Source organism: Dermacentor silvarum, chromosome 3, assembly GCF_013339745.2.
Source record: "Dermacentor silvarum isolate Dsil-2018 chromosome 3, BIME_Dsil_1.4, whole genome shotgun sequence".
In the NCBI taxonomy this organism is placed as follows: domain Eukaryota; kingdom Metazoa; phylum Arthropoda; class Arachnida; order Ixodida; family Ixodidae; genus Dermacentor; species Dermacentor silvarum.
Genome location: NC_051156.1, coordinates 7,996,758 through 8,023,759, shown reverse-complemented (window position 1 = coordinate 8,023,759; position 27,002 = coordinate 7,996,758). Strand labels below are relative to the sequence as shown.

General features: G+C 47.6%; 1 protein-coding gene across 4 annotated transcripts in view; it reads left to right on the top strand.

The window, feature by feature from the left end:
• Positions 1 to 23,739, top strand: part of LOC119445298 (innexin inx2) — a 101,593-nt gene extending 77,854 nt beyond the window's left edge. The window contains exons 2-4 of one of the 4 annotated variants that reach the window (XM_049663202.1): positions 4,452 to 4,612; positions 9,073 to 9,347; positions 13,859 to 19,673. In XM_049663202.1, coding sequence (XP_049519159.1) covers positions 13,911 to 15,020 — 1,110 coding nt within the window. In that variant the 5' untranslated portion in view covers positions 4,452 to 4,612; positions 9,073 to 9,347; positions 13,859 to 13,910 and the 3' untranslated portion in view covers positions 15,021 to 19,673. Of the gene's footprint in view, positions 1 to 4,451; positions 4,613 to 9,072; positions 9,348 to 13,858; positions 19,674 to 23,645 lie in introns of those variants that run through there. The other 3 variants (XR_007465858.1, XM_037709612.2, XM_049663203.1) reach the window with 3 other exon arrangements.
• The last annotated feature ends 3,263 nt before the right edge of the window (positions 23,740 to 27,002 follow it).

The window sequence follows — 27,002 nt, the reverse complement described above, 5'->3', positions numbered from 1 at the left end:
GTCCCTAAAAAAACTTTTTTAGGGACTTTAAAGACACAGCGAAGCTGGCCGATTGATATCGAACAGCTAGCCTCCAATGCGTTCGGCGTCGGCAAGCAGCAGCGCTCTTGTCTCTGTGCCAACCTTGGTTAGCCTGCTTGCCTTTGTGACATGCCAGGAACGCTGTCGCTCATAGGCGCCTACGCGTCCAGCGATAGTCACGCGAAATGTCACGAAAGGGAAGGTACCTGCGAAAATGATCGCTCGAGAATACCTTCCTACATGCGTAGTTAAGTTAAATCAAGTTAAGACCTAGCAGCAACCAAGTTAATACCTAGCAGTAGCCGCAAGTAAGTTTGGCTGTGCCTAAGCTTTGCGCGACCGAGTGCAAACTTGCCAGTTTTTTGCCAGGCCTTATGCTGTGTTTCTTTAGTTAATTCATTTTCGTTTATTTTAATCTGCTTCTTTATCATTCGCCCTGAGTATATTACTCAACTGTCGCGAAGGGTGCGGCCACAAGTTCAGTTCAGCTCAGCTCAAGTTTATGCTTCCGGTTAGAAGGGCTGTCGTACTAGCTGCCACTTCAAGATGTCGCAGAAGGTGAATTAAACTTAGCTCGTATGATGTTGAGCTGCTGAGCACGAGGTCACAGGATCGAATCCCGGCCATGGCGGCCGCATTGCTATGGGGGCGAAATGCGAAAACACCCGTGTACTTAGATTTAGGTGTACATAATAAAGAGCCCCAGGTGGTCCAAATTTCCGGAGTCCCCCACAACGGCGTGCCTCATAATCAGATCGTGGTTTTGGCACGTAAAACCCCATAATTTAATTTTTAAATTTCGCTCGTCCCTTGGTGCTAGCATGGTGAAAAACGCAAACGAGATGTGGAAATGCACGGCGTGGACGCTGTGGCCGACTCCAGTTTCTCGCTATGTTTTGGCTTGGTCATGCTTGGCTCGCAAGACACCGCGTGCCCGTTACCGTATGTGGTACAGACTCCTTACCGTCTAGTATGCCGTACGGTAAGGTGCGCGCATGCGCACTCCTCGGCCGGTACGGCATTACCGCACCTACCGTACGGTGATTTGTCACTGCTAAAGCTCTCTAATGAAAGTCTTAACCACCAACTACCGACCACGATAACGGCCACAAGAGCAGAAGAAAGCTATTCGCTTTAAAACCGCCGCCTCTCTGCTAAGGAATGCTTAGTTAGCAAATACATTGTCGGCATGCCTACATGGAATACGGCGGGGTTCTTTGACATCTCCTCTCAGCATGCGTTGTAAAATGTTCAAGAAAAAAAATGCGTAGCTCGTTTTTTAAGACGACGAGAAAGTGTGACCGCTCCCGATTTTTTCTTTCGGGCTACGTTAAAGATTGATTTTATGCAACAGAGCCCAGTGATGTCAATGGTATGACGCGCAGGATAATATCTGCCTGTGCGAGCATCCGTCCAGAAGTACTGCGCAGATTTATCGAGTCGACGCGATAACGGTTTATGCTTTGCGTTGCTATGGAAGGGAGGCATTTTGAACGTTTTTTAGGGCATTGTCATCTTGATGGGTGAAGTGGTTTCATGAGATTAGTGCATGACCACACCAAACTTAAAGCGGCAGTATGAAATATTCGTTAGCATAACTAAAACTGTTTCTGCTGTTGATGGTGCAGTTGTTGCTCTTGATTTCAATAAAACTTACAATACTTGGAAATAAGCAGTCACTTTACTTGCGTGGCCAGGCAAGGACCATGCCCACTCATCTAGTCACCATTACGCACGTGCACTGCCCTCCGGCTTCTCCGCTCGCACCATTATCTCGGCATGGCAGCTGCTGCCATCTTTACAGGCTGCGCTGTCGCGTGTTTCGACAGCGGTTCCGGGTTCTTTCATTTTTTTATTTCGCCAGCCGAGAGGGAAAGGGGTGCAGTTATCATCTTTGCCTCCGCATCGTTGTCAAACTAAGCGCCGCACGCAACAGCCGCGTCATATCAGGGAGGAACTTAGCGCCGATCCTCACTCTCTTGCATGCGCAATCATGCGAACGACAATTAAAATTTAGAGTTGGATATCTTGGAGCACAGACACGCTAGAAGAATTCTTCCAAGTGAAACTGTGTAAAAACACGACAGCCTCTAACTTTTCAATACAAACTCACCCACTTACTGCAGTCAATAAAAAGTTAATTATTCAATTTTAGTTAATTGGTCTGCTGGCAGCGATTATCATCACACTTTGTGCCCCCTGGCCATATAACTTATTTTCAGTGGTGGTCTTCGCGTGCCTCCCAGTGCCTAATTTTAAGAAAAAACCTTAATTTTACATACCCTGCACATACAGGGTGTATATACAGCGTGTCCCAGCTGTCACGCAGCACGATTTAAAAAAAGAGGAACGGCGTTACGCGAAGCCAACCTAGTGCGTATTGTTTCCAGTACAGTGGAGTAGCCGCCAGTAATTTTTTCGTTAGTGAGATTTAAATAAATAATTGTAATTAATTATCTAACTCGAGAAGTACTGTCCTAATTATCAAAGTGTCAATGAGAAAGTTGTACAGCAACCTGAAAAACTCCCGATACAGCTTTCTGTTGCTCAATACGTGTTACATAAATGTGTTTTTTCGAGTGTGAAAGACGACCGCGAATACACGCAGAATTGCTGCATGACTGGCCGCTGGAGGCACTTTGCGTGTATTTGCGGGCTTCTTTCATTCTCGGAAAAACACTTTTATGTAGCACGTATTGAGCAATGGAAAGCTGTATCGGGAGTTTTTCAGGTTGCTCTACAACTTTCTCATTGACACTTTGATAATTAGGAAAGTACTTCTCGATTTAGATAATTAATTACAATTATTAATTAAATCTCAGTAAGTAAAAAATACTGGCGGCTACTCCACTGTATTGGAAACAAGACGCACTAGGTTTGCTTCGTGTAACGCCGTTCCTCTTTTTTAAATCGTGCTGCGTGATAGCTGGGACACTCTGTATACAGTGTGTATATGGGATACCCTGTATATATACAGGGTGGCCCAACTATCATGCACCAAGATTTAAAATATGCAAATGCCACGTAGCTGGACAGAACCAAGGTAATGGTGTTTGCCATCTCTTGGATATTCTCTGATTATATTTTTGCAAGCCACCTAATTACATAATAATTAGCCTTGCTAATTTAATCAACTTCTCAAATATTATTATTCGATTTAAAGTGTCAATGAGAAAATTGTACAGCAACATGAAAAGCTCCCGATACAGCTTTCTGTTCCTCAATACGTGCTACCCATAAGCGTTTTTCGGAGCGTGAAAGAAGCCCGCGAATACACGCAAAATTGCCGCGTAACTGGCCGCTCGAGGCACTTTACACGCAAAGTGCCTCGAGCGGCCGGTCGCACGGCAATTTTGCGTGTATTCCCGGGCTTCTTTCGCGCTCCGAAAAACACTTATGGGTAGCATTGTTATGGTATTGTAATGGTTCTGCACATTCAATATGGTCATTTTCACAAACAGAACTGTAAGTCGTTTTATTTGTTTCTTGCTGGGGATAAGGGCCGTAGTAAAATTCTCCGGAAGAATTTTGACCACCTGGGGTTATTTAACATGCACCTAAACATGAGTATCGAGTGCTCTTGCATTTTGCTCCCCTCCAAATGCGAAGCACTCAGCTCAGACATTTTGAGCGTCAGATGTACGCGTCCTATGCTGCAACGCTATGTCGACTATCTATGGACAGTGATACAAAAGGTCCTGTATTCATAATCCGATTTCAGGCCGTAAGTCGTGCAAAAACACTCGGGTACTCATGTTTAGGTGCATGTAAAAGAACCCCAGGTGGTCGAAATTCTTCCGGGGTCCCCAACTACGACATGCCTCACAAACCGATCGTGGTTTGGGAACGGAAAAGACCAGATTTCATACTATTTAATTTTTACCTTTGCATTAACAGCTTGCACAACAAGACAGCCTGTTAAAGAGCCCCTTATAATGAAAGCTTTTCTGAAAGTACGCAGAAGTGGGTTCATTGACAATGCCGTTGTTTGCTTCATGATAAATCTCGCCTCACACCGGCGCCTAAACGTTCCCCGACTTGCAATTGAACAAAACATTCTGGAATTCCCGCCAAAGCACATGCATTCCCGAGTCGAGTCGGGAAAGATTCCGGTGGTGTTCACAGGGTGAAACCCCTGGTTCGCCGACACGTCGCTGTCTGGCTGGAGATCCGGGTGCTTTAACCTTGGAAATTTTCCGCATACCTCGGCGTTTCGATCACTTGCTTGGGATGACAAACAATAGTGCACAGCGGAAGTACAGAGCAAAAATATTTTTGTTTGCTTACAATTTTGTGAGACAATCGAGTTCCAGCTGACTTCTTATCAAGAATTGTTTATCCCCATATTCAAATTAATATAGGCTCGCCATTCTTCCACTGTAACAATTGTTAATCTCTGGAAGAATGTACAAACAGATTTTCTCTGCCAGTCTCCCTATGCAGGACATGTGAAGGAACAGCTTGACAGGTCATTTGATGTTCGACGGCTAGTTAGCATACTTGTCCAAACGGAATCCAGGTTCCAGTTGACCTAAGAAGGACATGGTTTCTTCCGTTTCCCGAAGCGGCCGTCCTGACCGTTCACTGCTTTGTGAGTGTTTCATTTTTCCGCTGGCTTTCTCTTCCGAATTCCAAAACACTCGCAATGTAACTGAAATACTGTGAAATCGTCTGGACGGGCACAAAAGCAAAAAAAATGTAGATCCCACGCACAGCGGTAATCAACGTCAGGCGAAGCATTTTGCAGGTAACTGGCACTTCAGCATCGTTTTACGTTCTGCTAAGTGTTACCAGATGGATCGACGTGTTCGTTTAAGGCGAGCAATTGCGCGTGACGCGAGCGTGTGTGTGCGAGACGACAGTAGCAAAGTGCCAGAGACTCGAACCCGCCGTATTCATGGGGCTCCTGCTCTTGTGCTCCTTATCGAGACGGACACGTACCGCCGCGGTCAAAGGCGTTGAATGTCCCTTTGTTTGGCTGGCCGGATCTCTTCATGCCACGTCGGCACTGTAGCCCAACGCAAGGGCGCATAGCCAAGCAAGCATGAAATGTCTACAACGAATAGCACACGTGTTGGCTTTATAACTCATCATGAGCGCCAGTATGAGTTTGATAAATTATGCCTACTATGGCATAGGGAGCTCTCTCAGACGCAACCATTCCTGCTCGGATGGAGAAACGTACTGCCGAGTCATGCCTACCTGCGGAAGATGTTTTCCAACAGCTGACCAAAACGTTTCACATCATGTTGGCCACAAAAAGCTGCACTTCATTTTTTTTAGAAAGCGTGTTAGGAAGCTACAGAGCAGCTCTATTCCGTTTATTTTATTTACGAGTCGCTCAAACCGGGCGCATGCCATGAGGCTGCGCTTCTATTACCTCGTAATTTCTCTTTAAATTTTTATAAATATTTTGAACTTCGCAATAGATATTCAAGACTTCCACGCTTTCAGACTACAGTGCGTTGCTGCAACGAACGCTTTCGCCTTTCAACTACGAAACGACCTATTTCGTGCATGCTTTTACACGTTTCGCCTCTGGTATCAGCAACAAACTTCTACATATCCATCACAACGGGTTTTATTGGAACGCGTAACGAGGCTTAGGAATGCACGCACAAATTTTCGATACAATCATCTTGAGCCATTTTGTCACAGAAAGTTTGTGAAGGAAACAAGATAAATAAGCCTCTTACGACACTCATGATTTGCGAGCATAAAGGACCCTGGGAATGACAAGGAAACTTCAGCACAAACTTCGACTATCACCACCATGTTCCCAAAACATTTTTTGTATTAATATGATCTATTCTTGCCCATCTGTTAGCCAACAAATAGTCGATGACATGCTCCCCAAAAGTGAGTGATCATCTAGTGTGACAGCACGTTTATCTTGCAGTTGCAGGCATTGTTGAACAACATTTTCCCATTGTGAATACGCATTTAGGGGCATATTCACAAGTATCCTGGACTGTTTGCGGTTATCGTTTGAAAGTTGCACGCAGGCTCTTCATACATTGGCACCGGTGAGCTCCTAAGAGTGGACGCTATTGACCCTTTTCGCGGAGCAGTTTGTTTTAGAGAGACGAGATGGCGCTCACGGCGGCGCGACATATGTCTCCTCAGCGACCACGCACGAATACGAAACCATTCCCGCTTCTACCTTGCTTCTGTGCGATCAGCTGTCGGAAATGCAACCGAGTTTTCGCTAACGCACTGTGCTCCAATCATGCTAGATTGAATCATGCGGATTGAAGACGTGTGCAGTAGTTGGCTGGAAAAATAGTGACTGGCATCTTAAGGAATGGAATGAATCTGTGTGGCCAAGTTCGCGGACCGCTGCTGCAAGTGTCCGAGCGTGTTACCGGCACTTCGAGATGTATGGCTTTCCTTGAGGATACAGAATTTTGCTCATCCGCCAGCCTTGTATCGCTAACCTTCAAAGAAAGGGCTTCATCCCCAGAACGTCGGCAAGAGTGAGTACCACTGGTTAAACAATGACAAAGGGAGTAGCACCGCTTCCTGCCATAGTAAGTTTCGCGCACGTTATCTATACACATCTGTCCCAAATGACAGGAAAACTTACGCCCACTCTATATAAATAAATGGGCGCACACTTGAATAAATAATTCAAAAGAATAAATAAATGGGCGCACACTTGAATATATGCGCACTGTATACGCACAATAAATGACGGACTACACCGATGGCGCACGAATGGTCGAAGCTGAATGTTTCGCGACGGTCCACAAGAGTAAGCGAGTTACTATAGCTGTAATATATATATATATATATATATATATATATATATATATATTTGCTACAAGGTATTACAACGTACAAAACAGCTATACGTTTCAAGCCTTGTGCGCAGCAAGAACAAATCTATCGGAACTGAGCACACCCGCGAGCGATTAGGCAGAAAATAATCAGATAGTGGCCACCCCGAGGAACTTCACTGAGTCAGAAACTGACAAGCCACTGATTCAAAATACGTGCCGAATAAAGAAGAGCAAAACACACTAATCCTGACTGAATTCACGAGCGGAATGTTTGGATAGCTTGGAATACATATTTAGCCCCGCATTTAGAACAAGCACCATATACGCTGCTTGCGCCGTTTGAACATAGCTTAATCAGCTCTGAAAGCGCTTTTGCATGTTCTCTGAAGCTGTGATCAAAGCTTCGTGTCGTCCATCAAGTCACACTCTAGGATATCTCCGAAAACAGAGGTTTTCTAAGCCGCGCCGGCGTCATACACTTCCATTGTAAACAAGGAGGCAACGGAGGCAGTTGAGGGCAAGCAATGGACGCGTCACCACGTGATCAAACATGGCAGCGCCCACGGGATCACCGCGAAAAGGGTCAATAACGACTAGCGACCTGCAATGCTCGCTTCCGCGAGGCCAGCTACGCTAAATGTGCTCGTAGTATGGTTTTCGCATAGTTAATGCATACCGGTGCCGCGTTTATTTTCTCAGTGGACAAAGCGGCGTACACATACGAAAGACACTCCAGACGGGCGCTGAACTTCAGAGTTTATTTTAAAATACAGGATACTTATTACACACTGCGCATCAGGCACACAAACCGCTCATGAGCGCAGCAGAAAATTTCACTATTCAATAAGATTCACGTGTCTGGTAATACCTCATAAGAAACGTCACCTCTTTATCATGCAACGCATGAGATAGACAGCTGACGCACTTATCATCTGCGTTTTCTATGTAATACGCTTAAAGTATTTCAACTTCAATTGTTTAACCCGCTGTGTGACCGTCATGTTTGTAATAATTGCCTTAAAGCAAGATTTCACACTTAGCGCTGCTTCACCTTCACCAGAAAAAATGGCGGCAGAACACGCCGCACGATAACTGTCGACGTTGATACGATTGGTATTCAAGCAATGTCGCGACACACCTTATTGCCGAAGACGCCTTTATTTAGAATCTATGGTGGCCATTCTGCGATTTCCATTGCTTCGGTTATATGCGTCACACACTGTCTTCGGGATCTGCCTACTTATTATTCACACTCGCTCGCCAGGGTTGGCATGACGACGACGCAGTTGCGACGATAAAATGGCAATGAACGAATGACGTCGATGGAAGGATGAAGTTGGTATGAGGACTACGACATGACGACAATGCAGTGAAGGTTCCCAAATGCTGACGATAGTTCAATGATGGCAGTGTGACGACCGGCGGCACGAGGTCAGTGGGTTAATGACGTGTGTATGGTGATGATGGCGTGACTATAAATGTTCGACGACGAAGACGTAACGAAAATAGTATGACGAGGATCGGATGACGAAGCTGGACTGACAGCGATGGAACGACCACGACGGCATCACGAACCTGGTGGCCCAAGCTAGTAAACAACTTTGGCCACTGGGTCGGCGTAAGAGGCTAGAAAGATAGACTCAAATTGGCTGGAGTAGGCAAATCGCATTCAAATTGAAAACAATGAAGGGAACCACAAAGTGAGAGCCGTCGCTGTAGCTCAGTTGCTAAGCACCTTATGAAAACGTCGTTGTTTCTATTCCCGCCGGTTGCCGAACGGCATCGGCCACAGGCACGCGTTCTGAGCTAGGTAAGTGAAAAGTGCCATAGGTGCTTGCATGTTTGACCAACTGCAAGAATCGTGAAATGCTAGCACTGACGCAGTAAAGAAATAAAGACATTACTTGGCAGTTAGATCATCCCAGAGTCAAGCTGAGAGAAACATCGGATATTTGCATATGTGGAACACCTTCGCATGGCGAGGCGTGCTTAAGTTGGTATTTCCTGTATTTTCCGGATACATTTTTTCTTGCAGCAGTATTAAGAAATTCAGACCAATGAGAACAGACGTGAAATATCCGTTTGCTAACAGTTAAACCAAAAGTACGCTCAGCTCCAGGCTGTACAAGAGTGAGGCCTTGGCATTCCAGCGTACAAGCCAGAGACTAAAAGTGGGCGACCTAATGCAATGTTGTCGAATTTCTCTGAGTAAAACCTGCCATTGAAGTGGATGTTCGAATTATATGCTAACTCTTGTGCACTGTTCCAGCCTATCGTCCTACCAGTCTATCCCGCGGCAATCTACGGTAGTGCCCAGCTGGTCTGAATGCATTACCGACGCACCTCGTCACGCAGCATCACCACGACACATGACGCCGCATTTCACTGAGGGTGGAGTACTGCCGAATAAATTGGCTTACGCACAAAAGAAATGCCACGACAGCATCAACTCCTCGGTGGCCTATACGCGCCCCAAGCCCACTTGGCAACACACTTGTGGCGATGGACACCCCGGCATCTGCTAGTTCTCTTGTAACTTTGCAGGTAAGCTCAATAATCCTAATTAATTTCAGCCAAACATGTCTAAATTGCAGCATACAGCCGTCATTAGCACGATCGCTTCTGACCGGGACTAGACGGTACACTATAGATGCACAATCACAAAGTCTGCGCACTCGACAGCAATAACAAAATACAAACACAGCAGCTCACTCCGCAAGTCCACTCACTCCACTGCAGTACTTCCGCAAATCAATTTTTTTTTTTGTATGCGACGGGTGCACAATTTTATGCCATTTTTTTCTATACGACAGACGAATATCCACCAGAGAGAGAGAGAGAGAGCAAGCCAATAGAGGAAAGGCAGGGAGGTCATCCACAAGAGCGTCCGGTTTGCTTCCTTACACTTGGGGTAAAAGAAAGGGTGAATAGAAAGAGGAAAAAATTATCACAGAGTCATTCACCTATACTTATTCACCCTTCCTCGTTTTCTACTCTTCCAGCACCTAGGGGTGCATGCCTTTAATACAAAAAAACTAAAAAAAAAGAAGCAGAAAGCTTCGCAGACTCAACTGTAGTTAACATTTATGCAATGCGAAGCATTGCGCGATTCATTGCAGCACGAGACACTGACTCGCGTCGAGCTGGTTGGGCCCTAGCAGACCTAGACACGTTTTGTGGTTTTCCTATTGCCTAGAATTTTAAAACATCGAAGAACGAACGTACGGACGAGCGGACGAGCGAGCGAACAGCGAATGAACAAACGAACGACGAACGAACGAACGAACGAACGAACGAACGAACGACGAACGAACGAACGAACGAAATGACTAACGTTTTCTTTACATTGCACGCACCCAGTGGCGCCCATGGCCCATAATTTTAGTCTGCACTATCTTCGGAATGAACCAACGAAAGTGCAGAAATACACACCAATAACTGCGCTGACTCGGAGCACAATGATTCGCAATAAAGAACCTGTTGGTTGTCATGCAAAACAACTTATCAAGAATTCTACGGGGCTTCTCCATTGTCGAAGGCTGTTGCTAGCATTGCATTCCACAGAGGCGGATAGAGGTGGTGATTATGTTGATGCTGATGATGGTAGAACAACGCCTTTGAATTAAGCAGGGTAGTGGCACCCCCTTCCCCCCCCCCCTCCATGTCGCAAAGGTTCGAAACTTTATGGCGCATTAAAATTTTGAAATATGTGTATCTTCTTGAATAGTTCTATTGACGGGGTAGTAAGAACGGGGGGGGGGGGGCATCTAGTAAGCAGAGAGGACATATAAGTCACTTGTTCAACACCTCTGGGGTTGATTTAGTCATTTTCTGCATTGTGAGCTAAGACTTGCCTTGTCACGTTGAAGAACACTTTGACGACGGGGTGGCCGGTTCGTTTCAATTGCTTCCTGGACCCATATCAGCTGTTCGCAATACAGTGCAGCTCTGTGTCCTGTTCAGGCATCGGACAATCTCGTCTAACCTAACAAAAGCTGTTGAACGTAACAAAACGACTTAATGCAGCGACCCAATAGTATACCTCCAGTCTGTCTCCTCAGATGCAATTATTGCAGAATAAGTCATAACATGAAGACGAAAGGAAAATTAAATGAAGTGCTGTACTTAATACTTGCTGGAACACTTGCTGCAGCCCCTCAACAGCTAAAGCACTCTTCTTCCGTTCATAATGTAGAGTGTTCGATTCCTAAAGGCGAAAGTCACATTCTGTGCAGATCGAAATAGAAATTCCCTGTACTGGAAATTTGATGTACGGGAAGTAACGCAAGGGGACTTAATTCATGCAGAGCCCAATACTACACTGGTTTTTAAAGCCTAGGCATTGCTTTGTCGCATAAGGCTTCAAATATTATTGCTGAAGTAACACAAAGTCCGGCTTGAAAGACAGCTATAAAAATTGTATTATTCTACTTTATTGCCCAAACTAACAGATTGGTTGCGAGAGGCACGGTGCTCCGGAAGAAGAGATATTAAGGAATTGCATGGCCACTATTATCCTCTGTCATGTGTAACGGATAAGAATTTTCAAGTTACATCACTGTTAACATGTGCAATAAATCAGACATAATGTTTCTTTTCTATTCGGTTTCGTGTTTTTCTCCTTCGATTATTTTTTGACTCGGTGATGTTAGGCTTCGCTTAAAAGGAAATGTTTTCCGTGAATAAACCTCTGTTGGTGGGTTGACATACGTCCTGTCACTCTGTGTTCCAGTCCTCTTCATTTTCCGCCGCTTTTTACCCCGTTCGAGATGGGGAATAATGGTAGCCAGAGGACCGTAATGTGGGCATGTTGGGCCATGGTTAAATTGGAACACAATCCTTTCTCGCACCTAAACCGACACTCTGAACACTGGTATGTTCAACGGCTGCGCGGGAACTGTGGTTTTTAAACATTAAGTTATTGCTTGCTGAGCACACTGAAAAATGTCAAAATTACTAATGAAATCTACATGCACTCTCCAACTTGACCAAGCTGTGTTAAATATGTAACGTTGTGATTTCGCTCTCTATAAACTTTTTCATGTGTAGAAAATGCATGTTGCGTCAATCCACACTTGTATAATTTTCCTATTCGTGTCATCCCGTCATCGTGACCCGGGAATGTGGGGCTACTCAAGCTGCCGTAATGCCGTTTTTTCCCATCTCGACCGCTTATGCACAGCTGTAAGTATGTGGTGAATAAACTCAGCGCAATCTCAAACTCAACTCAAACACAGTAACGCTCTTACATCAAAATAACCACGTGCCTAATTATATTAAAATGCTTACAAATGAGCAATGTGTGCCTCGTGAAGCAAAGTCCACAGCTGAAGAAAAAATCATCTCCGCATGGAGCAAGTCCGCATAGCATTCGACGGCAGGGTGCTGTCCCGACCACAGCGAGAATTTCTTCAACTTCGAAGTTTACTGTTCGAGGCACTGAAAATGGCTCTTTCTGTTGCATTCGGTGGCACTTAACTGCATGGCGGTTTTTTCTGTCGGTTGGTTACCATCATGGGCGCTCCCACAGACAGCACTCGGCTTTAAATTAGCTTTTCACCTCAAACGTGTTTTTATTTCTCAATAGGAGCGCATGACAATCTACTCATTTGACGTCGCGATAAGCATGTCACAGTGCTCTCTGATAGCTATAAAAAAAGCACGAAAACGAACAAGCCAGGCCAACGTAACAAAGAGCTTAGATTTAAGTTCAACGAAGCACGTGTTTGATTTGGGCAAATGCTATACTATGTAAGAAGCATTTTATTGTACTTGTATCCAAATGACGGTGTCAGAAGCTTTCTGCGTATGAAAAAGTTCTTGTCCACCACAGGGCCAGTGTGACAGAACAGAACGACAACAAGCATCATTTCGCTCTTTGGTACTCAGGAAGAAGAGACAATAAAGAATTGCATGGCTACCATTGTCATCTGTCATGTGTAATGAAGAGTTTTCACGTAACATCACTGTTTAAATAAATTGTGGGACACTCGAAGGTTTCTGAAAAACCGAGGCACCAAGTGTAATGAAAAGAGATCATGAAGCTACTTTAGTGAAAATTCATAGCTATCAAACTCGGCTAGGAATTTCAGGTCACACCAAGGTTCTCAGCGAAAGCTAAGTATTTCTTAAAGAGCTCTGTCGGCTAGGTGGGTTTTGTGGCTTACCAGCCAGAAGTTGAGTCTCAATGCCTACCATTTCTAATAAGCATAATGGTGTTTCTGCTAGCTTACGTTGTCTTTCGGACCGCACATGCGCGGTTCGCTCACATTTCAGGGTGAATCGGCGAAATATTTCAAGGTGCTTTATCACATGCTGGCTTCTTTTTCTACAGCCCATGTCGAACATTTTATGGCTAAGTAAACAGCAGTTCGCGAACAGTAACAAGCAGTATGGAGCATTGCTGCGGTAAATCTTTACTTCCAGCTTAGACAACCTACAACTATAGATATATGAGCACCTTGCGCGTTTCTCGAAATACATATACGTCAGAAAAAACTCGTAAGCTACAAAGTAAAAGCGCGATTCGACCCTCAGTATTATCGGCTAGTTGGTTCTTAAGTCGGTGATTCGGTAAAAAGCGGTTCTTAAATCCGCCTGACTTCTGCTCTTCAGGCCCTAACACATTCATCACGAAAGCCGATTTTCTAGGAAGGCTGATGTCTACAAAATGTGGTAGATGAAACCGCGAGGCGTCAGTTTGTCGAGAGCAACGGGGCAACAACATGAGGTATGAGCTCCGAACAATGGGAGACGAGGAATGCGTCTTGCTTTCCCTCGCGGGGTGCCTAGCGCCGAGCAGATGATCTGCAGAAGCCACGAGCATCGCCGCGACACGTGGCTAAGCCCCGCTCAGCGTAATTCCTGGGCGTCGTCCAATGTTGTGGGCCCGACGGCGAGGGGGCGACACCGCCAGCCGTGTGTTTATTTTTGGCGGGCCCGGCCCGCTCCGTCGTCGGCGAATACAACGAACCCGAGTCGGCGGCGGCGGCGCGGCTAGTGAGCATGTGAGATGCTTCCGCGACAGTTCCTTGACCGGCGCCCCTGTGTTCCAGGTGCAGGTACCAGGATAAAAAGCCTGCGGAAGTATGAGACCGGCGTGGTGCGATGTCCCTGGTGAACCTGTTTGGCGGCCTTCGGCGCCTTCTGCGCCGGAGGCACGTGCACATCGACAACTGCGTCTTCAGGCTCCACTGGCTGGTCACGTCGTCGCTGCTGATCGCCTTCAGCCTGCTGGTCTCGGCGCGCCAGTATGTGGGCGACCCGATCGAGTGCGTGCCACCGACGAGCGACTTCCCGATGGACGTGCTCAACACGTACTGCTGGATCCACTCGACCTTCACCATGCCAACGGCGCTCGACAAGCGTGTCGGGCTGGACGTGCCGCACCCGGGCGTCGACAACTCGGGTGGTGCCGATCGCCGCTACACCGCCTACTACCAGTGGGTGGCCTTCACGCTGTTCTTGCAGGCGGTGTTCTTCTACATTCCCTACTACCTGTGGAAGAACTGGGAAGGAGGCCTCCTCGAGGTCATCACCATGGGGATGCACGTCGCGATCATGGAGGAGAAGGACCGCAGTCACAAGAAGCGAGTGCTCACCGAGTACCTGCACAGGCACATGCGCCACCACAGGCTGTACGCGCTCAAGTACATATTCTGCGAATTTCTCAGCTTCGTCAACGTCGTCGGGCAGATGTTCTTTATGGACAAGTTTCTCGGCGGCGAGTTCTGGAACTACGGCGTCCAGGTTGTCCAGTTCACGCTCACCGACCAAGAGGAGAGGCGCGACCCCATGATCTACGTCTTCCCGCGAATGACCAAGTGCATCTTCCACTCCTTCGGCTCTTCGGGAGACGTGCAAAGGCACGACTCCCTGTGTATCCTGCCGCTGAATGTGGTCAACGAGAAAGTGTACGTTTTCCTGTGGTTCTGGTTTGTGACGCTACTAGTGCTCACCACGGTGGTGTTCGTGGGCCGGCTCGTGATCCTTGCAGTGCCCAAGTTGCGCTTCCAGGTGTTAAAGTCGAGGAGCCCGCTACTAAACTCGGACGACCTGCGGACGTTGGCGCAGTCCGCAGACGCTGGCGACGCCTTCCTTTTTTATATGCTCGCACAGAATCTCGACCCCCTGGTGTACAAGGAGGTAGTGGCAGATCTGACGGTTGTTATGAACCAAAAGTCAAGTGAGGACAGATCACCGCTCAACGCGATTTGAGTTCCCAGTGCTGTCAAAAGAACTGAAAGGCGTCTCCGTACAGCAGTCCCCTGCCCGAGGTTTTTCCGCGCTCCGTGTTGGTGGGGACTATACGAGGCAGGAGACAGGCGGTGCAGGCATCGTATGAATTACTGCCGATACACCATTACCTCCACAATCACAAATTAAGATTGTTTTTGTTGTGGTGATTGTCGCTAATTTATTCCAGCTCTTCCAGTTAATTAAACATTACTTTTTAATCTATTTAGCGCAAAATCTTTTTCACATTAACATTGCCTCATCGTGAACTTACAGTGCGTTTCTGGAAAGCGCCTGCTTTTTTACTTTGAATGTAGCACTTCTGTATTGATCCTGGAGTGGTGCCAGTGGGTAGAAACAACGCACAAAGCAAATTGCGACACACCAGGCGCTGTGCCCGAACCGGTGATTCTCTGACAACTGAGTAGGAGAGGGAAATGCTAAGAATCTAATCAAAACAGCTACTGGAAGAGCCGTCCGTGGACACTGTCACGTGTCTCGCGGCGTGCGCAAGCTCGCTTTGCTATACAAAAGTAACAGCAAGCAGCAATCAAGGCTGACAAGCCTAATATATTGTTAGGGAACTCCCTAGCACAGATTCGTTCCTTCTTGCGACACAGATCACACGTTCAACATTATTTCTCCAGGTTCAACTATATGTCTCGCCGAACCGACTTCCCTTGCTGTATACAGCTATTCCGACAAATTAGAATGTGAACATGTCGTTGATACTTTTTTTATTTAAAGAAGTAGTCGAACGAAAGTGAACTTCTAAGACACTGATTCAGAGTAATTTAGGAAACGGAAAATGGTTACAAGAAAGAATGAACACTTTCTACGTGGGCTAAAAGTTTCACCCTGACATTCTTAATTCAAGCACAAGGGCGTCTCATGCGCATGAGAATTCGTGTTTGAACATTTCTTTTGCAGTGTAAGTAAGTAAACGCGTAAGGTCAGCCCCTCACAACAATCAAGGAACGGAGTAGGAAAGAATTCGACACGGTCACGATGCACAAATCAAAATAAACATGTATCAACCAGAAAATTCTACTATTTGGCATTTTAAGAATATACACTCTGTCTGTTGATGGAATGTTCAGTCAACGATATGTTTACAACTAAAGCTACCCTTATGTGAAGCATGACTTCAATTCCAAATGTATGCTAGTGACCTGTTTCAGTGCGCACTATTGAACATTATTTGTGGCAAATGAGTCTTAAGAAAAATATGTCTTCGTGCCCAAAATCACAACGGCAAGATATCACGACGGCAAGATATGTTATTTATCTGTTATGTTGTGTAAGATATGCTGGAACATGTTCCTCGTATTACTACTATCGTCCGTATCTTTTCGTTAGAAAGGCAACCGCCATCAGACATAACCATACAAAAGCCCGCAAAGAATGGCTAATTGCCGAATGGGGGTTAATATTGTGCAGCAGTAAGAAAATTATAGAGATCCTGTGACAGAATTCAGCCCGTGGTGAAGATGAAGTCACTGAAAAAGAAACAACGTGCGGTATGTAAGTGAAGATCTCACTGCGTCCAGTATAAGTATGATACTTTGCCCGGGGGGGGGGGGGGGGGGGGGTAGAAGTGAGGACACCGCAGTGTTGGAACGAACTAGAATAGCTGTGTAAATAACTTTAAGCTTCAGCAATTTTTACACATGGCATAGTTGTGGATCTATAATGGGTTAGATTAGGGGTGGCAAAAATAACACAGGAAAGAAAGTACAGACCACAACGCTTATATGTGTCTAAAAGCAATATGTTCTTTCTTTCAAATAAAATTTAGCTTCCAGTAAGATCTGGTGGTGAAGCTTCTTTCCCGTGTTCCTGTCCGTAGCGCCACCCTGAGATATAACTCTAGGCCGCATAAAAAGGCAGGGAGATCATGCAGGTTCTTCATGGTTCAGTGTTGCAAGCACAATTGCGGGCATTATCAACAATTATGTACTATCAAGGTTTCTGCTAATGCTCGATGACACATCATCCGGGTTGTCCGATGCAGTTGCAAGCCGAAGTAAAAAAAAAAATCTGATACTACCTCCTGCTCCCGCAGAAGCAAATTTTCTTGTAATGTTGAACTGTCATGCTAAACCTCTGCATTTAAGGAAGCCTGCTTCAAGTGACCCTTATTGACTTATTGACCACGCCCAAATTTTCATTCATGCTCTAGTTTTGCACCTTGAGCAGCACAAATTCTTAATTAAAGGATAATTACCCTCAAAATACAGCTGTAACAGCGTGGTGGTATTGATGACTCTGTTTCGGTGCTTCAGCTCAATATTGAAAGCATTGTTTAATATCGAATAAGAGCTTAGTTTTGGAGATGCAAAAAATATAACTTTCTGTACATTGCGATTTCCGTGTATTTATGCTTTCCTTTTTCAGAAAGTAAGCCCACATACTTTTTTATATTGGTGGCTTCGTCTTTTATAGCTACGTGTATGAAACAGCTGAAATTTTTTGATGCTGTATTTTCCAAGAGACCAATTATTCTGTGATCTAGAAATAAGCGATATGTTTAAACTCCTGCGAATGGAATCTGTTGTACATTTGTGGTACATGAGGCAATTGCCTATGGCATGTCATTCCTTTTGACAACATATCTACGTGAAAAGTTCACATTGCAATCATAAAACTAGTTTTAAACAGAAAATTGAGCGCAGATAAGGTTTATCATTATTGCCTTCCTAACCCACCGTGGTGGCGTAAGGGCTTTGGCGTTGCGCTGCTAAGCCTGATCGAAAGTTCGAATCCGCTGCCGCATTTCGATATTGACGAAATGCAAGGACGCCCGTGTATACCGTGCATTGGGGGCAAGTTAAAGATCCCCTAGTAGTCTAAACTAATCCGGAGTGGCCCTTCCCCCCCACTACGGCGTACCTCATATTGTGCCTTTTACACGTAAAACCTCATAATCTAATTTTGTTGCTATATTATTGTTAGCTCCAGTATATAAAGCTTTCTTAAATTGTATCAAAACAAACACCGCATGAAAAACACATTGCCCTGCGAACTTCCTACAGAATATGGGCTTCGTCTGCGATTGTAGCATGCTGTTAAGCCATTATGAACCTTGCAACTAAGTAACCAAATGCAAGTTAGTTCTGACGATGTGCGAAGTATGATTGAGGTGATATTACGATATGAAATCTCAATAGATGCACATTGGACCACTTCACGACAGGCCCTTCTTGCAGCTGTTTCTCTGACAAATAAACAGTGGATATGTTCTTGGGGCATATGCGGAATTACGCGCATGTATAGAAGACAAACAAGTACCTCTTCTAATATCCACAACTCACTTGTCGGTACAGCCATTACATGATTTGGTAGAACTCAAACAGCTTTTTTGGCGGAACAGTGGTACATGGAAGAGCTAGGCAGCAGAGAACGCTTGAACTTAAAGAAACTCGCAAGAGATGCTCAGCGCACGCATTAAGTCAGCACATTCATAAGAGACTGACAAATTTAACGCAGCTTTTTTTTATTTATGCAATTATGAAGTTCACTGCCAGCAGGGAGTTGAGAGCATAGCGTTGTGGAAATTAGCTTAATTAGCTAAAGTTTGCAAGTAAGAGAAGATAATATAAACGAAATATATTGAAAGTTGAGGGAAAAGCTCCTCCAGGAGGAGTCAAACGCACAAGTGTCGCATAGCACCTAACGGTGCTGGAGCAGCCAGTGAACACCTATTTCACACACGTCTATGTTAATTAGCTTTGAAGTCTTACGTGGTGCTGCTGCGATAGCGTACGTGGGTTAAAAACAGTTGATTATCCTCTAAGAAATACATTTGCATTTATCCCGCACATATGACAGGTAAGCAACATTTAATGCTTTAAAAAAAAAGCCTGTAATACCATTTGGCAGCATGTCCATGTCATGTTTATGAGTTGCAGTTATAAAATTATCTGCAGACGAAAGCTCGAACGCAGGTGACATTAGAAAAACAAATAGAATTCGAATACCTAATTTCTAGTTTTCCGACTCTTTTTGTTTTTCAAACAGCGAAATTGTGGATGCTATAGCGCGGTGTGGCAGTTCTCGTAATCCTTTCCCAGTTATCGGCCACATTTTTTCAGTGCGAGCGTGGAAAGTTTGTAAGAAAATTTCCTTATCTTAAATTTGTAAAGCAACCTAAAAAGGATCGAGTATACGCTGTCACAATTTGCCAGGCTTTTACAAGAACCCTAAATAGCCACAAAGTTTCTGAATTGACCGTGTTTTCATACATGCCATGTGTTGCCACAATGTGTCTTGTTCTATTCAAAAGATGCCTATTTGCTATATGAGCAGTGCATTTTGTCAGTCATGTTTCTGTTTACGTTTCTGTGCTTTCTGTCTCTTTTTTTTCGTTCTGTAGAGTCGGTTTTCAGTAATCGTTCTTGATCTGCCTTCACAGCAGCAGCCCGCGCTATCAGGGCAGAGTTGCAGTCATATGCCAGCTTTCACAACCAAACATGGTTTATGAAACCTCATGACTATAGAAATACCGTGTCTGTCACAAGTTCGCTCAGGAGGCACAACCAAACGTACAGGTACCATTGTACACCGATGGTCGAGTTAGTGATGTATTGAAATCTATGAAGCAATCGTTCACCCAAATAAATGGTACCGCCCTGATTTGTACATCTTTCATTGCTTATATACTCAAGATACATACATCGTGCATTTAAGGACGGCTCCATCGGCTCTTGTACGTTAGGATAAATAGAGTGGGGGAGTCGAATCTGTGCCTTTGGGTTTCTTAAGTCCTGTACTGGATAAGAGACTGTACTTAGATTTCAAATTAGTACAACCTCTACTTCGCGTTCCTTGTACTTCGCGTTCCTGAGTGGTCGCTTCTGGTTACATTACAGTCAGGGCGGATATGTCCTGTAGCACGCCAACATGAAAAAATAAACACTTGGTCTGGCACAATGAAGAGTACTCCTCCGTTTCCGATGCTCATTTGCTGTGGGATGTGTCCAACGCTTACACCGTCACGGAGAATGAGCCAAACAACACGAGTTGTTGAGCCAGTGTTGTCCAAGCCGCCTATCTTTCACTTGTCCTCAGTGACCTCCTTCACTCTCCCATACCTTGCCAAATCCCATCTCACTGCGTCGTTTCCCACGTTAAAAGCGCACCAATGCACTTTCAGCCGCACTTCCTGCCTCCGAGGGTCAATAACACCACAGGTCCTACCTTTGATAAGGAAGGGCTTGGCTTCTAGCAACATTTCTTTCGCTTCGTCAGTGCGAAATTTCACTAGCTAGACATGTGACATCTGGTCAGCCCCTGTGCCACCGATGTGCTCAATAATGGCTCCCTAACGTACTTTTTTTGTACGGGCGTCCTGCCAATTCGCAATGTGGAACAGCCATAGTCTTCAGTCCCTCTTCGATGGGCATGGGTGGCAGACTGATCCTGTAGTCATTGGCCACGTCGTAGAACGAAGATCCTGGGCCAGCATTGGCAGCTGTCGGAGCTCGTGAGGAGCCAGCCATCCTGCGTCCGCACCCGTCGTTTACCAGAAGCAGAAACGTTTGGCCAGAATCGGACGCACGCTTCGCTCGTTCTAATGCCAGTCAGCTCTCTTAACCACTCGGCGCGTGCGCCTCGTGTTTGTCGTTTTCTTTCCTTGAGACAGCTCACGCTTTAAGGCACCGTGTTAGACTGTTCTATCCAGGCGTGTGAATCCCGTCCCACTTTGTCCTCTTCTTTACTTGTGACAGCTTGCGCTTTGAGGCACCATCTTCGAGTGCACTATCGCCGGTACCGACCCACTTTGCCCAATAGTTTCCTCGTAGCAGCTTACGCTATGTAGAAACTGTGCGACGTTGTACAGATTTCATTATCGCCCAAGTCAATCAAGCTTTAACATTTTTTCGCCGAACTACAAATGTCATCGTCGTTTTAACATACACCACATGAAGTAGCCATATGTACCATCGACCCAAAAAGTTTACAGATCAAGGGATCTGACCAAAATCTGAATATCTCCGCAGCCTCAAAACGCAGCCTGGTATTCCCATTTCCAGCCTCTACTGGTTTATGCGAACAACATTGTGATGAACGGTTTTACTGGCTACTTTTAAAGGCAGCTCGGATATTTAGCGTTTTCAGAGATCCCGTGGTCCGTAAACTTTTTTGGTCGATAGTACGTACGAATTTACAGCAGGTAGTTGTTGATGACGTCGTAATCCCTGTTTCTCTCGCTTATGCTTGTCCACTACTTACGCAGAACCCAACAATCGCCATGTCGTAGGCTCGCGTGGAACAGCAGGCGTAGGAATCATGTCATTGCCATCATACGATCATCTACAACGTTGTTGTCGTTGGGCTGCTGTCGCCACACACACGCACGACCCGCACACACTTCTACTCAATTTACAGGAACACGTTGGTCCACCTAGTGTCGTTTTGACGTACCCCATACAATGCTGGGTAGCCAGGTACCTGTAAAATGCTTCGCATAACATAGATTCCCACAGTGATTGGGATCTGAACATTTGTGTGTTTTGTTTTGTTTTGTTTTGTTTTATTTCGTCAAACGTACACCTTCTTACGCCTCTGCAAAGTAGAAGCTACAATCGTACATTCTTATTTATTCACTTCCAGGAAATGCTCTTGCATCTAGTAGCGTTGGCTAAAGGAGTAGTTCTATGACGCTAACGAGGTCATAAGCCGGAGGTGTGAATAACGTGATCAAGGTTGCTGGCGACAAAGGCGGGGAAGTTTTCCATCCGCAGCAATCAGTGTGCTGCGCAGTGCTAAGGGACATTCACCAGTGCCTGTTAGGTTCGAGACAACTATTGGGAACACAATGAGTGGCAAGAGTCCGTTCGTGCAAGTCTAACTTGATCAGAAAATGAGCCTTTCAAGTGCACAGTTGCTCGCGAAAGTGGCCGTTGCAGTGGGGAGCATATACTAGGGTGCCTCAATGTCCTCCTCGCCCGCCGCTCGAGGAGGACATCGAGGCACCCTAGCATATACCGATTCCGCGCTCCACACGTGTGCAGTTGCTGTGCTCAGCAACCTGTAGATTCTTTATTACTGTGTGCCTCGTGCGCCAGCGTCGTGTAAACGTCACAGTCAAGCCTCGCAGCGCAGGTGTTCATCTACGAAAAGTAACGCATCTAATCGGCGTTGTGAAGGCTTCCAGCTGTCTACACAGAAGCTGACGTGCGTGGGTAGTGTGTGCGTGGGTAAATGCATGGTTGCTTGAAACCTGCTGTGGAATTCGGGCACGCTTCACGATACACACATGCTGAGTGCGTCTGAACGTTGAAGCTAACGTCAGAGAGACCGCGCTTCACTGAAGGGCGTGCACTTAAGCATTGAAAGTGCTATTTCGTCTCATCTGCAGAAAATTCAAGCAGTGCTACTTGGTGTGGCTGAAAACACACTTGCTGTATCTCAACCTAAACTTAAGTTGGCTTGCCATCCGGGCCCTGAAAACGTGGATGTCCAGCGAAGCTGTTGAAAACCACCCCTATAACTGCTAGGGAGAGGGGGGGGGGGGGGTACGCAATTCTTATGGCTGTATAGTAATGGTAGTAGTGTTATTGCAGAGTAATGGTAGGAATGAGAGTAATGGTGATTTTGACAGCACGCCACCGTCCATAGCGGCGCTGCAACAACATTGACATCAGTTGCTAGGCTGGTTATGTTATATCCGAAAGGCTAGGGGCGTCACACCCCACTTCGCAAGCTGTCGTTGCCGCGGCAGCTTGTGCAACACTAATATTTACCAGAGAACGCATGCGGGGAGCGCTTCGCATTGCATGTATAGGGCAGGAGCGCCTTATCATGAAATATGTTATTGGGAGGTTAACTTCGAGGTTAACGAAGAATCTCGAGAACAAGTTAAGGACCACACAAAGAGCGATGGAACGAAAAATCTTAGGACTAACGTTAAGTGACAGGAAGAGAGCGGTGTGGATCAGAGAGCAAACGGGGATAGCCAATATCCTAGTTGACATTAAGAGGAAACAAATGGAGCTGGGTAGGCCATGTAATCCGTAGGATGGATAACCGGTGGACCATTAGAGTTGCAGAATGGATACCAATAGAAAGGAAGCCCAGTCGAAGACGGCAGAAAACTAGGTGAGGTGATGAAGGTGGGAAAATTTTAGGCGCAAGTTGGAATCAGCTAGCGCAAGACAAGGGTAATTGGAGATCCCAGGGAGAGGCCTTCGTCCTGCAGTGGACATAAATATAGGCTGATGATGATGATGTTATTCGGATCCTTGCTTTGAGTTTGTTCTTTATTGAAACGTTGAAACGTAGGCCTTTCTGTATGTTGTATGCGTGATTGACAAATAATGTGTGCACCGTTCGCTTCACTTTGCTGAGTGCTTGTAGCTTTTGCCTTAGTCATTGCATTTTTGCTTACTTACAGGTGTATTTATACACTTCGAGAAAAATTATTACAGCGTTGCGAAAATACTCGCGGACAGGTTTTGCATCAACATCACTGTGGCGAAAAGCCAACCGAGATCTCTATGTAATGTGCAGGCCCAGTAACATTATTGCCTCAAAAGGTGCCACATCATTTTTATAGCTAGAAACCTTATCCCATGCGCATCTAATGGCAGGTCTTTCTTTAAGGTACGTTGGAGTCTATCCCAGAAGAAAACCGTGTCCCAACAGTCAAGAAAAACGTGCTCAATTGTCTCCGGATTTTGACATAACAGTTTATACGCCAAGGGTGTTTCTGTTTGATCCATGGTTTTACACGGGTAATTGGAGATCGCAGGGAGAGGCCTTCGTCCTGCAGTGGACATAAATATAGGCTGATGATGATGATGACGGATGTATGAGCCATTGATGAGTCACTGCTTCTAGCATCTGCCTTCTAGCAACTGCCGCCGGGATCGGCCCACCATTGTTTTCTGTCGACGTTACGCCCGGAAGAAATCCCGGGATTCTAGCCATAAACAGCTTCGCTGTAACACTACCTCATTACCCGACATGGTGCCGCGAATCTTGCCTGTTTCGTGTCATGTGGTTAGCCAATTCCGACTCACTTTCCCCCTTTACAAGAAGTGAATGTTGTAGACTTCTGTACCACCTCGGCAGCAAAGTTCAGGCGTTATTTCTGCGTTCTTCTTGAGATTGACATTTTGACAAAACAGTTTATACTCTAAGGAACAAAGGGGTGTTTCTCTTTCATCCATACTTTTACAAGTAGCAAATTAAATCAAAATGTCTTCACGCGAGATGGTACAAACATTCTTTTAAGATGTTTTAGGACATCTTGTGCGGAGCCTGCAGAGTACATAAAGTGATTCAAAGGCAAAGGAAAAAAGTTGTCGCAGTTTCACCTGAAAGGTGAAGCATCAATTGCGATAGCAAATTTGAAGAGAGCTATACGGAGTAATGATAGCAGCTTTATCAGCTGTATAAACTTGGACATGCAGCAGCACCGGCAACACGCAGAACTGTTGTCGACGCCGTCGGCGTTTTGCCCGCGTTCGCTCAAAATGCGTGCGGCGTTGGTGACTGTTGCCGGAGCCTCTGATATAAATAGGCACTTGGTGCCGCAGCTGATGATAAGTGGTTCTTGAGGGAAAGGGAAAGGTTGGCGCTATCTTCTGCAGCCCTTGAGGGAGCACGGCTCAGCGCCAACGGGGAGGGGTAAGTGGGAGCGAAAGAAGGGATAGAGTGGAGTCGCCATGGCTGGGCGAAGCAAAACCGGCAGGCATAGGCGGCACGTATCAGGCCGAGATGAAAGGCCTTGGTGTGCCGCAGAGTCTGCAGGGGTGTTGTGCCAGGCTGGTCAGGCCCGGGGTGGGTGGGAGGCCGTGAGGCCTTCCCGCTTGTAGAAATGTCCTTAGAGGCGTGCGGAGAGCCCTGACGAGTCAAGGAACTCCACGACGCCTCGAAGTGCACAAAGGTGGTGTCGACCGGGGAAGAGGAGATCTTCCTCCTTGCCAGAGGGGAGGCCCAGGCGGCGGAACTCCTGCAGGAGTGGGCCCCGCTGCTGGAGGTACGCCGGGCAGGCCAGCAGGAGATGTTCGATCGTCTCCGGCTCCCCGCAGGAGCTGCAGGCCGGGGACGTCGCTCGTCCCAGTCGGTAGCTGCGTGCTGCCGTCCAGCTGCAGCCGATGCGGAGCCGGAGAAGGAGCGAGGTCTCCCTGCGAGCCAGGCCTCGCTGGGGGAGTGGTCGTGGGGGGCATCCCAGTGCCACCCGTTTGTCTGGGTGGTGGGTCGCCAGGTGTCGCCGCAGCCTCAGTCCAGTGAAGTCGCCCTCCGTCACGGCCCGACTGAGGGGCACAGTGGTGTGGTGGGCGTCCTTCGCCAGGGTGTCGGCTGCCTCGTTGCCCGGGATCCCTACGTGGGCGGGGATCCAGTGCAGGGACACCGGGTGGCCTGCGTCCTGCAGCGCTGTCAGCCGGGTAGACAGCAGTGCGACTCCAAGGCTGGCGCTTTCTGGCCTCTGCAGGCCGAGGAGGGCTGCCTTGGAGTCGCAGAGGATGGCCGCTGGTACCCCAGGAAGCTCCTCGGAGAGTAGGTCGACGGCCAGGTGGAGGCCTGCCACCTCCGCTGCAGTCGAGCTGGCGTGTCTGGGCAGTCGACACTGCCTGCTCTTCTGCAGGGCTGGTGCCGTGCAGGCCGCCGTGGCAGAGCCGGTGTCCGGTACCACCGAACCGTCGACGTACACCAGGAGGTGGTCTCCGAGGGTCTCGTCCAGGAGGCAGGCGGCCGTCTGCTGCAGGGCGCAAGCGGGCGAGCGCCTCTTCGAAATCCCGGGCAGCTCCGTGGCGATGGGGACAGGAGGCCTCTGCGGTGGGGGCAGCTGTACCGCATTCGGCGGTGGGTTGCCAACCACCTCCTCGTAGAGGCGGCACAGCTGACCCATCCTTGAGGAAGGCCGGGACTGGAGGCGACGCAGCAGGCCTCTGCCATCAGGAGCATGGTGGAGGCGGTCGACGTGCCTCAGCCCCTGCTGCAGGAAGAGGAGCGACAGGGGCCATGCTCCAGCCTCCGCAAGGGTAGCGGCAATCTGGGAGCTCCGGGGGACGCCCAGGCAGAGTCGGATGGCCGCCCGGTGCTGCAGCTCCAACTTTTCGAGGCGGCGTGGCGGCAGCGCCACCAGCGGGAGGGCGTACCGCAGGCGTGATGTGGCCGCCGCCTCGTAGAGCCGCAGGGCCCACTTCACCGAGCAGCCCTCTCCATGAGCAAGGAGCTGCGACACGGCCTTGCGGACTCTGATGGTCTGGGTCTGCATGGCCCCGACTGCCGGTCGCCAGGTTAGCCGGTGGTCGATGCGCAGCCCAAGGTACGACACAGTCGTACTCCATGGGATGCGCACGCCTTCCAGCTGCAGCCGGGGAGCTGAGCGCCGTGCCGCTGCTCTCGGGTGGACGAGGAGGGCCACCGTCTTCCCCGTCGAAACCGAGAGTCCGATGCTTCCCAGGTAGGCGGCCGTGGTGTCCAGGGCTCTCTGGAGGGCCAGGCACACGTGGCGGCTTGACTGCGGCGGTCCCCGCACCCACAGGGCGATGTCATCCGCGTAGATGGAGCACTCCACCTTGTAGTGAGGGTCGGTCGGCAGTGCAGCAGGCAACCGGGCCAGGGCGAGGTTGAAGAGAAACGGGCTCACCACTGACCCTTGTGGTACGCCTGCTGCGACCGGACGGGGAGTGCTCCTTGCATGGCCCACGCGGACCCTGAGGGTGCGGTCGTTCAGGAACGATGACAGGAACCGCCGCAGGTTGCCGCCAATGCCCAGGAGGTCCAGAGCCTGCTGGACGACCGCATGTGGGAGGCCATCGAACGCCCCCTTGACGTCGATGAGGAGGAGCATGGCGAGGTCTCCGCTGGCCCTGGCGTCCTCCAGGGTGGAGACGACGTCTGCGATGGAGTCCGAAGTGCACCTTCGGCGCCGGAAGCCTGTCTGCTGGTCCGCGAGGAACCCGCAGGCGCGGGCCACCCATTCGAGCCGTGCCAGAGCAATGGCCT